Source organism: Chrysochloris asiatica, unplaced genomic scaffold, assembly GCF_000296735.1.
Source record: "Chrysochloris asiatica unplaced genomic scaffold, ChrAsi1.0 scaffold00057, whole genome shotgun sequence".
Classification (NCBI taxonomy): Eukaryota; Metazoa; Chordata; class Mammalia; order Afrosoricida; family Chrysochloridae; genus Chrysochloris; species Chrysochloris asiatica.
In genome coordinates, this window is record NW_006408575.1 from 1,795,569 (window position 1) to 1,807,066 (window position 11,498).

At 39.4% G+C, this 11,498-nt stretch overlaps 1 protein-coding gene across 2 annotated transcripts in view; it reads left to right on the top strand.

Moving 5' to 3' along the window:
* The window catches only part of ABLIM3 (actin binding LIM protein family, member 3), a 156,308-nt gene that overhangs the window by 62,496 nt on the left and 82,314 nt on the right, over positions 1-11,498 (top strand). For both annotated transcript variants that reach the window (XM_006863855.1, XM_006863856.1), the window contains one exon: positions 3,668-3,805. In XM_006863855.1, the coding sequence (XP_006863917.1) occupies positions 3,668-3,805 (138 nt within the window). The remainder of the gene's footprint in view (positions 1-3,667; positions 3,806-11,498) is intronic.

An 11,498-nucleotide genomic window follows, 5' to 3' on the forward strand; every position in this document is an offset into this window, starting at 1 on the left:
GTTGCTGTGGCTAAGTTCTGTTGAGCCGGTTCCGACTCATAGAAATTCTGTATAGATAGGGTTTGTGATAAGTGACTTGATGGGCTTGAAACAACCCTGCAGTTAGCAATCCTATGTTTATACTACAGCACCACACCAGGACTCCAGGAAGCAACCTGTTTTCCCAACCCATCCTCTCAGTTTGATTTTCAGTCTTTTTATCTAAGTGGCTCAAAGACTTAGTTTTGATTGAGGACCACGCTCCCAAATCCATTTCCCCAGAAAAATCAAATTGATCTCGGAAGTTGGTACTTGAGTAAAAAGGTTTAATTAGAAGAGGTAGGTGAAACATCGTACAGTGCTCCTGAAGGGACTTTGGGATACTTAACAAGAGCTCTCACCATTGATGGTGATGATTATTATGCTATTCATTCTATTTTACTTTCAGACTCATAAGTTTGTTTTTTTTGTTTGTTAGTTTTTTCCTTTAACAATGGTAGGTGACTACACTGCTTTTATAAACAGGGTCCAGAGATTTCTCACAAGTTGAGCGAATGGTAAGAGGGAAGTTTTTCTAGGGGACATTGGGCAAAAATCAGAAAGAAAAGGAGACAAAACTAAAGAGACTATTTATGGACATTCCATGGGATGGGGAAGGGTTACGCCAAGCTTTAGCAATGGTGCAGTGGCATACTGAATGCATTTAACCAGTTCATTCATGATTTTGTTAGCTAGCTAGCATTTAAAATCTTATTTATAATTTGACAGAAAAAAAAGAGAGATGAATAATGGGCAGGAGCCCCATGAGAGACAAACAGTGGGAAAGATACATTTTTCCACCCCAGACAACAAAGTTATCAGGAGCAACAGCTTCAAAGTTAAGCAATCAGCTCTCTGCCCCACAACACACTTGTGATTCAAGTGGGCATAGTCAGAAGATCTGTTTTCTGAGTGGGTGTGAATAAAACTAGGCTTACTGGTCAGATAGGGACTGGTGGAACAATAACACTAGTGAGGTAAGAACACCCCTGAGAATGATCAACCATTTGAGACCAAACAGGCAACATTTACCCAAGGAAAAGTTCAGAGGGTTAGGAAAGAAGGAGGAATGGAAGCAGGAAGCACAGAGAGGAAGTAAGAAAAGCAATGTGCCCTTGTAAGGATTGCAGTCAATGAGATGAAACACATTGTGTATGAATGGAAAACTGATCTACTCTGCAAGCCTTCACCCAATTCACAATAAGTCAATTTAATTAGATGAAACAAGATGTGTATGCATTGTGAATGAATGGAAAACTGACCTGCTCTGTAAACCTTCACCCAACATAAAAAGTTAAGGGGGGGGGGGGGGGGATAGGGAGGGGCAACGTGAATGAGATAGTTATGGAGGTCTTAAATCCTTTGAGGATCTGAAGAAAACTATAGGGTAATGCACATACACACCAAATTCTGTAGCTATTTACAATTGTTAGAAGTAGCATAGTGACTTAAATGTTGGAAGGCTAATCACAAGTTCAGTGATTCAAACTCACCAGCTGCTTTGCAGGGAACAATGCTATCCACTCCTGTAAAGATTAACAATCTCAGAAACCCTGTGGGGCAGTTGTATTTTGTCCTCTAGGCTCACTATGAGTCTGAATTGATTCAATGACAGTCGACTTGCTGTTTGTTTTTTTGTTTTGTTTTGTTTTGTTTTAGGTGTATCAATCAAAATAGTATAGGTTATACTGCAGTAACAAAAAAAGTCTTGGAAGCTTCTGACAACAAACTTTTTATCTTGTTCCTGGTATATTTTCATCATGGGTTAACTGGAAATGTTATTCCATGTCTCCTCACTCAGGGGTCCAAGATGATGAATTCTGCACACCAGCTAAGACATCACTAACTACCTACTGGGTTAGGAGAGGCATTTTGGCAGATCACGTATTGACTTGTTAGGCTTCCAACTGGAAGTGGTATGCACAGTTACAAATTACTATGTGCATCCTTCATGTGCCTGGAAGAAAAGATCTAAATTTCCATGAACGAATATATGCCACTCTAGATCAAGAACCCCTGAACTTGGTGATCAGTTAAGTTCTGCAAGTTTTCTGTGAGTTCAAGCTAACTTATTCAGAATTGAGACAATAAGTCTATGCATATAAGTTGTTAGGTGCTGTCAAGTTGGTACTGACTCATAATGACCCTATGCAAAACAGAACAAAACACTGCCCAGTCCTGCACCATCCTCACAATTGCAGGTCTGTTTGAGCCCATTGTTGCTGCCACTATGCCAGTCCATCTCATTCCTCATTGGAAGTATTCCTCTTTTCGCTGAGCCTCCATTTACCAAGCATGATGTCCTTCTCCAAGGACTGGTCCCTCCTCACAACATGTCCAAAGTACAAGAGATCCTGGCTTCTAAGGAGCATTGTAGCTGTACTTCTTCCAACATAGATCTGTTTGTTCTTCTGGCAGTCCGTGATACTTTTAATATTCTTCTCCCACACCATAACTTAAATGTTTCAATTCTACAGTCTTCCTTATTCACTGTCCAACTTTCACATGCATGTAACTGGTTAACAGCAATTTCTCTTCAATCAGGCAGTTATCTTTATAGCCAGGACAAGAGTGAGTCTTCTTGTAACATGATATAAACAGAAGTTTTTGGCCTTTTACTTCATAGTTGAGTGAAAATTATGAAACTGAATAGCGCTCACTCCACCACTCTGGGTTGCCCATAAGAGAAAAGATTCAGTTCCTCACTAGCAAAGTTACGTCAACCTCATAATGAGATTGAATCAGACAGCTGCTAGCATCCTCAACTATGAAACTGTGTTTTCAGTAGGCAACTATTATCATCACATGACAGATGACCAAAAGTTAGAAAGAGCAGGCAAAGACATCATAGAAAAAGAAGATCTAGAAAAGTGGCCTTGAGGTTTTAACAAGACAATAATAATAGGTTCAATGGACTCGAGGAACTCTTGGGCATCATCAGTGCTGACCATCCCAGCCCCACTCCCAGTCACTTCAGCCCCTTCATAATCTCTACCAGTCCGTTTATCTTAATTATACACATTTGACATTTTCTCAGTCTTATGGGAAGAGCTTTTCAGGGGCTGCCTGAAGATAAATTCCCATCTTAAGTCAGACTTCTTTAACCAGAGGGCCCCTCTTAGTGCCTCTTTTATAGAAAGCCTGAGCTACCATTGGCCATCCTCATTTGATCGATGTGAAAAGGAACATACTTTCTCAACTCCAAGGTTGATTGGAAACAGGGTCAGCCACCTATTTCTTTGAGATCCATGAGAAAATGGCAAGACTCAAGGTCCATTTAAGAAGTTTGGTTCCTGATGTTGATGCAGGATATTTCTGGATCATTGACCTTGAAATCAGTTACTCCCATCTCTACTTCTTCTATTTTTCTTCATTCATGATTTTTTCCTCGATTGCTGCAAGAAAGGATTATGCTCACTCAGAGGTTTCTGCCTGCATAAGGAGGATATGGACTCACATCTTAGCACCACTCACCTTTTAATGCTATCTTAGCTAGGCATACGCAACTTGATGATGTGATACATTACTTCGCTAATCATTTCCACCCATTTTGTTTTTCCTTTCAGTTAAGATTATGGTAATATATTATGGCATAGTTTGTAAAGAATTAGACCCTTCTGAATACTAGTCTCTTTGTTTCTTTCTGCAGTACCTTATCAGCAGAATCCTTACAATCCCCGGGGCAGCTCCAATGTCATCCAGTGCTACCGATGTGGAGACACATGCAAAGGGGAAGTGGTTCGAGTCCACAACAACCATTTCCACATCAGATGCTTCACTTGTCAAGGTAGGAGGTTCCATTTTCAAACTAACTTCTCAAATGACGGGCCATGCTTTCATCCCAGGACATGCCACTGGGGCAGGAAGAAAATACACAGGTAGCAGAGCTCTCTGTAGAGGCCTAAAGAGATGCTCTTCAGCCCCTTCTTAGGAGAATTGTCCCTCAAGGAGTGTCCCATGAAGAGTGTGGTTAGAGTAAGCTATAAGCATTGAGATACTGAGGGATAGAGGGAGCCTAGTGATCTCAGAGTGGTAGTTACTGACTGAGAGGGGGAAAGTGGGCCCTGCAAGCTTCTCTATCTAAAAAGATTGCCTCTAAATCAATTTGAGAACTAATAAAAGAGCAAGCTGTCTTGGCTAAAATTTAGCACAGCTTTAAGATGAGCGCCTACTCTATAACAGGATGACAATCCTCAAAAATTAAGGTTAATAAGGAGAAAATACAACTTCATTTTAGTAAGGTTTGTAATTTAGGAGCTGATGGATATTGGGTTACCTCTAATCATTAGTTTCCCTGAGGCTTATTTATAGAGTCCTAAGGAGCTCTGGTGGAGTCCTGGTGTGGCGCTGTGGGTTAATGTGCCAGACTGCAAAGCCATTTGAACTGCAAGGTTGGCAGTTCAAGCTCACCAGCTGCTCCGCAGAAACCCTACACAGGGTCACTATAGGTCTGAACCAACTCGATGGCACTTAACAACAAACAACAAGGAACTCTGTAGTGTATTGGTTACAAATCAGGCTGCTAACCTCAAGGTCAGCAGTTTGAAACCACCAGCTGTTCCACGGGAGAAAGATGAGGCTTTCTACTCCCATAAAGATTTACAGCCTCGGAAACTCTGTACAGGGTTGCTCTGAGTCAGAACCGACTCCATAGTACTTAACAACAACACTTACCCAGGGAGTCCTGGTATGGCACCATGGGCTAATGTTCTGGACTGCAAGGTTGGTTTGAACTGCAAAGTTGGTGGTTCAAGCTCACCAGCGACATCCAGACAGAGCAACACTCCCTTCTACCATGTCCCTGACAAATGTCTTTCCAGCCTCCACTACCTGAGCTCTTCTAGGCTTCCCTACTCCACAGAGCAGCCATTGATGCTGGGTTGCCTTGTGGGTCTAGAAACTGTTTCATCTTAACTTCTAAATCACACTTGTTGGTTCTAGATTTGTCCTGAAAATGTTTGAAGAACACTTTGTGTATGTCTTTCTCTATAACTGCCTTTCAGGTATTTGTAGCCTGGTCTTCCCCAAACTAGATGGCAGTTCCTTAACTGGGCCTCATCTTAAAATAATTTCTGCATGAGTCATCCTCCTGGAATCTTCTTCTTCACATTCTACTTTGTTGTTATCCTTCTTAAAGCATAATGCCCAGAGCAGATCACAGTTCTCAAGGCTGAGATTTCTGTGAATGTAACTAATATTGAATTGACTTTCTAGTGACTCATTTCACAGTATTAGCTGATAGTGAATTTAAGGTCAATTCAAACCCCCAGGTCTTTTCACACCAGTAATTTCTTTTACCTCTGTCCCTTGTAGCTGAGATTGGCTCCCCCTGCCACTGAAAATATCCTAGACTTCCTTTGTCATTGTCTAAATGGACTTTGTATTCATAAAATCAATTATATACTCATCTCCTCTAATTTGTTTGTATACACATATATGGGATATAATTTAATGACTATGATTTAAATTTTATATCGAGAATTTGTAAGAATGTTTAAGGGCAAATTGACTTGCATGGATATCTTGGTATCTTGGTGAATTACCATTTTTATGATATGTGGTATTGAGTTGGCTCTAACTCATAGCGACCCTATATATAATAGAACAAAACAATGCCAAGTTCTGTGCCTTCCTTAGGATTACTGCTATGTTTGAGCCTACTGTTACAACAACTAACTCAATCCATCTCATTCAGGGCCTTCCTCTTTTTCACTGACCTTCTACTTTAACAAGCATGATGTCCTCCTTCATTATGCGATAACATGTCCAAAGTACATGAGACAAAGTTTTCCCATCCTCACTTCTAAGAAGCATTCTTGCTATACTTCTGAAACAGGTTCCTTCATCTGGAATTCCATGGTATATTCAGTATTCTTCGCCAGTACCGTTATTCAAAGCATCCATTGTTCTTCCTTATTCACAGGAAAGTTTTTGAATGTACATGAGGTAACCAAAAGTACATGGCTTAGGTCAAGCACACCTTAATCTTCAAAGTGACATCTTTGTTTTTGTAATGCTTTAGGAAGGTCTTTTGCAGAAGATTTGTGTAATGCAATATGTCATTTAATTTTTTTAATTGTGTGATAGTTTACATGGGAGAACATTAGTTTTACATTCATTCTATCATTGATCATTTCATTGCCATAGTTACCATCCCATCCATGCATAATCACCCAACCAAAGGGTATACCCTGCAAGCCTGCCCCGCACCCCACAGTCCTCAGCGCACAGCCCCTTTCCCTCTCTGGATATGAAGTCCCCAGCTTACAAGCTTTCAAGAGAGAACCTAGATCCACAGGGCGGGGAGGATAGTAGAGTCTCCAGTGAGTAGTATCCAACCTGTCTAGGAAGGGCTGATGAAAAGAAATGCAGATGGGTCTCTTGTGACGCAATAGTGAATAATTTTTACCAGGACTGATTGTGAGGATTGGAAATGTAAAGGTGGACATTTTATAGCAAGGAGGGGAGTAATTAACCTTTCAGTCTAGGAGCAGAGGGCCCTGGGACCATCAGTGGAGAAGAGCGGAGAGCGGGACTCCACCCAGAGAAGCAGTGAGGCCTGAAATGGAGACAGAAAAGATGACGTCATTTAATTTTTTGACTGCTGCTTTCATGGGCTTTGATTATGGATCTAAGTAAAATTAAATACTTGACAACTTCGATGTTTTCTCCATTTATGGTCCAGTTGTGAGAATTTTTCTTTAGTTGCAATGTTATACATACAGAAGGATTTGATCTTCCTCAATAAATGCTTCAAGTCTTCTTCAATTTCAGCAAGTGAGGTTGTGTCTGTCATATTCATATTGCACAGTGAAGATTGTTAATAAGTCTTTCTCTGATCCTGATGCCACATTCTTCTTTATGTACTCTGGTTTCTTGGATTATTTGCTCAAGCATATAGATTGAATAAGTATATTGAAAGGACACAAAGGATAAAGACAACAAAATCTTTACAAGGAGATTTGGGTTACAACTATGTGCTTCAGGGACTTTATCAGGTACCTTTCACTTAAGCCAAAACTCAATAGCTTTAAAATATTTTTTATTTGGCTTATAATTTCTCTGGTTTTACCAGACAGTTGTACCAGTCTGAACTGGCCCTGATGATTTCTACTGACTTTATCACGGTACTACACATTTAGTTGGTAGATCTGCTGGTAATAATAGGCAGACTTTTGGCCTTGGTGCCCCCACATAATTTCTTATTCTTCAGTAGCCTAGCGGGGTTCATTCACATGATGGTCTCAGAGTTTCAAGTACAATAAGAGTAAACAAGTGCTTTTCAAGCTTCTCCTTGTATCATGCGTGTTAATGTTCCTTTGGTCAAAAAAATCAAGTATCCAGCCCAAATGAAACGTTATGGAGTCAGGTTTGCAGCAACACATTTCAAAGGTGTGAATGCTAAGGGGGAAAGAACTTGTAGCCATTTTCACAGTCTACCGCAGGAAGGTTGTAGAATCTGATTCAATGGAGACTTTTAAGGGGGAAAAAAAAAAGTAGACCATTGTTTTTCCTGAATATTTTCAATGTCACCTTGCTCAGAAGTAAAACAAATTAGAGATTTTTTTACTTCTAACAGTATGGAAATTAGTTACTCTAAATAACTTTTCATTTGGACATTTTAAATTCTCTACAAAATAATTTGTTATAATTCTTTTAACATGAATATTGTACTAGAATGCAAGGCTGGCTTGAACTGCAAGGCTGGCAGTTCAAACTCCTCAGAAACCCTATACAGGGTCACTATGAGTTGGAACCAACTTAACAACAACAACAATTGCACTGGCATGGAGTCCTAGTTTGGTGCTGTAAGATGAGCACTGGACTGCTAACCACAAGATCAGTAGTTTAAACCGATCAGCCGCTCCTTGGAAACCTTACACAGGGTTGCTATGAGTCAGCACTGATTTGATTGGCATGGAAAAAAGGAACCTGCAGAAGTCACAAGCAAAAATAAAATCAGGGCTCCTAGAGCACCTGATTGTGCTGGTTTTTGTCCTGATGGTTTGTGCTAAACTCTGGAGACCTTGATCATTTGCCTTGATGACTACATTGGTTATGGAAGACAGGAGGCAAGGCCTAGAACCTAAACAAAACAGGAATCTACTAGTAGACTCCTGTATAAGTAGACCATACCCAAACCTCTGTCAGTATAGAGAGGGACAAGAAATGAACTGATTATACAGAAAAAAACCGCAAGGAAACTTACCAGACTCAACTTTGGCACTGAGTAAAGGGGAATATGACATGTATGAAAATATGTATTCATAGTCTAGTCTTTAGATAGATTCATAGACTGTATCTCTGCTATATAGTTGTTGTTGTTGTTAAGTGTTAACGAATCAGTTCTACTCATAACAACCCTATATAGGGTTTCCAAGGAGTGGCTGATGGTTCCAAGGAGTGGACCTTGCAGTCCAGTGCATTATCCTGCAGTGCCATATCAGGACTCCTTATTTGGTGTAAACAACAACAACAAAGTAAAAAGTCAAACAGAGAATTTAAAAGAAAATGATCCGACACTTGGCAAATGGCAGAAACGTAAAATAATCCTCTTTGAAGGAACTCAGCTTTATTCCAGGCCTTAAATTTCCACAGCAAAAATTATTAGAAAAACGAGCAACTCACAATCTAAACCAAAATGAACCACAAATCACAATGGAGCAAGAGTCTGAAAAAACAACAGAGAACAGAATTAGAGCCTCAAAAACTTCATAAACTGGACTTTTCTGACAGTATATAACTACATAACTATGTGGCACTGTAGAATCAGGGCTGAACTGAGAACTGCAAGGTTGGCAGTTCAAATCCACCAGCTGCTCCTCAGAAACCCAATATAGGGTTGCTATGAGTCGGAACCTACTCTACAGCACTTAACAATAACAACATAGAAAAATCTATTTAATTTCTATACAATAACAATAATCAAAATGAAATTAAAATTCAAGGTACGATAAGATCAAAATGAATATTGGCGAGTACATTTTAAAAGTAAGTGTAAAACCTATATTCTTAAAACCACAAAACAATGTTAAAAGAAAGTAAAGAAGACTTAAATAGATGGCGGGGGGAAACCCCACGTCCATGGGTTGAAAGATTTAATGTTGTTAAGATGGCAACCATTCCACAAATGTGATGATCAAAACCCATCTGATTTTTTTTTTTTACAAAAATTGATAGTTGATCCTAATATTTATGTGGAAATTTGAGGAAAACAAAATAGCTAAAACAGTCTGTTTAAAAATTAAAAAAGGAAAATTTTCAAGAACTCACAATTCTCCATTTCAAAACGTATGAAAAAAGCTACAGTAAACCAGACAAAAACTGAAAAAGACCTAAGTTGGAAGACTCACACTTTACAATTTTAAAACTTACTACAAAGCAAAAATAAGAAAAACTGTGCAGTATTGGCTTAAGGATAGATATGTAAATCACTAGAATAGAATTGTTGTTGTTGTTAAGTGCCGTCGAGTCAGTTCCAACCCATAGTGGCCCTGAACAGGGTTTCCGAGGCTGTAAATCTTTACAGGAGCAGAAAGCCTCATCTTTCTCCCATGGAGTAGCTGCTAGTTTCGAACTTCTTACCTTGCAGTTCACAGCCTGGTTCGTAACCACTACGCTACCAGAGTTCCTTAGAATAGAATTAAGAGTCCAAAAACAAATCCTTATATTAGGTTCCGACTCATAGTGACCCTGTAGGGTTTCCAAAGAGCAGCTGGTGAGTTTGAACCCCTTACCTTGAGGTTCAAACCAACCTTGAGGCCTAGGGCTCACCCTTCAGTGCCACTAGGACTCCTAAATGTAAGCGCTATAAAACTCTTGAAGAAAATTAATTTATATACACTATTAGAAGGAGTCCTGATGTGGCTACGTGGCTTCATGCAAAGTTGTTTGAACCACAAGGTCAGTGGTTCAAGCTCACCAGCCACTATTCAGAAACCCTATACAGGGTCACTGTGGGTCGGAACTGACTCGATGGCACTTAACAACAACAACGATTAGCAGAGTCTGGGTGTGGAGCTTTAGGATAAGCACTAGACCACAAGGTCTGTTTGAACCACAAGGTCAATGGTTTAAAACCACCAGCCTCTCCTTGGAAACCCTGTACCTGACTCGACATCACTTAACAACAAACAGCAAACACATTATTAGCAGTTACAAAGTGGAATTTAAAACAAGACTCTGTAGAATAAGGTCTGGGCCACAGGGCCAGTTTTAGCCACAAGGTCAGTGGTTCAAGCTCAACAGCCACTCCTTGGAAACCCTATACAGGGTCACTGTGGGTCGGAACCAACTCGATGGCACTTAAAAACAATGACAATAACCATTTACATTGGCAATTTTTTCAATTTAGGAATAATTTTTTGAAGCTGTATAAACCCTTATGATAAAAATTAGAAAATTTTAGTGAAAGATGTTGAAGAAGACCTAAAAAATGAACAGATATACTACAAATTTTGATAGGAAGACTAAAAGTAAAAAAAGATGACAGTTTTTCCTTAGCTGAACTATAGATTCATGGCGATTCTAATATAAGTTACAAAATGTTCCATAGAAATTAAGAAATCATGTAAAATTTGAATTCTTGACAAAGGGCCACAAGCAATCACAGAATTCCTAGAGAACAACAAAGCAGGGATACTATCCTGCCAAAACTAATGACTTGTTATTATACGCTATTAAGATAGGGTGGTCTTGTCTTAACGATAATTGAATAGACCAATAGAACTAAATACAGAGAAAGAAGGAAACCTTTCACATACGTGAAAAATTGACAAAGGATTAAATACTACTTAATAAATGGTGCTGAGATGATTAAGTATTCATGTAGGGCAAAAGTCAATGTCATATGGATTATTAGCTTAGATGTGAAAGGCAACACCGAACAAATTTCAGAAAGTAATGTAGGAGATTCTGTCTTAGTAGTTCAGGATCAGAAAGGATCTCTTAAACAGGGCCCAGGAAGTACGAACCATAAACAAAAGGATTGATAAATTCAGCTACGTTAAAACTGAGAACTTCAGCTCATCAAAAACAACACTGCAAAGGTAAAGCCTAAATGAGGAGAGAGGAGCGCTGGTGGCATAGAGGGTTACACATGGTAGGTGATTCAAATCCACCAGCTGCTTTATGGGAGAAAGATGAGGCTTTCTGCTCCCATAGAGGTAATTGCCTCAGAAACCATATGCAGAATAGCTTTGAGTCAGAATCAACTGGACAGCTCACAACAACAGCAAATTAGAAGCTGTTATGATAACAAACTGAAAAAATAATTATATGGATGTACAAATAATATATGAAGAATTTCTACAAGTCTAAAAGATAATGGGCAGACTACAAAGAGGTTTCAGAAAAATTGTGGGAAAATTCCATTATCTTGTCATTCCATATTTCCAGGAACTTTGTGATGCCCCCTCGATGAAGAAGTTAGATTGTTACCAGGTCTTCATGATGATAATGGCTCAGTGGAAACTGCTGGA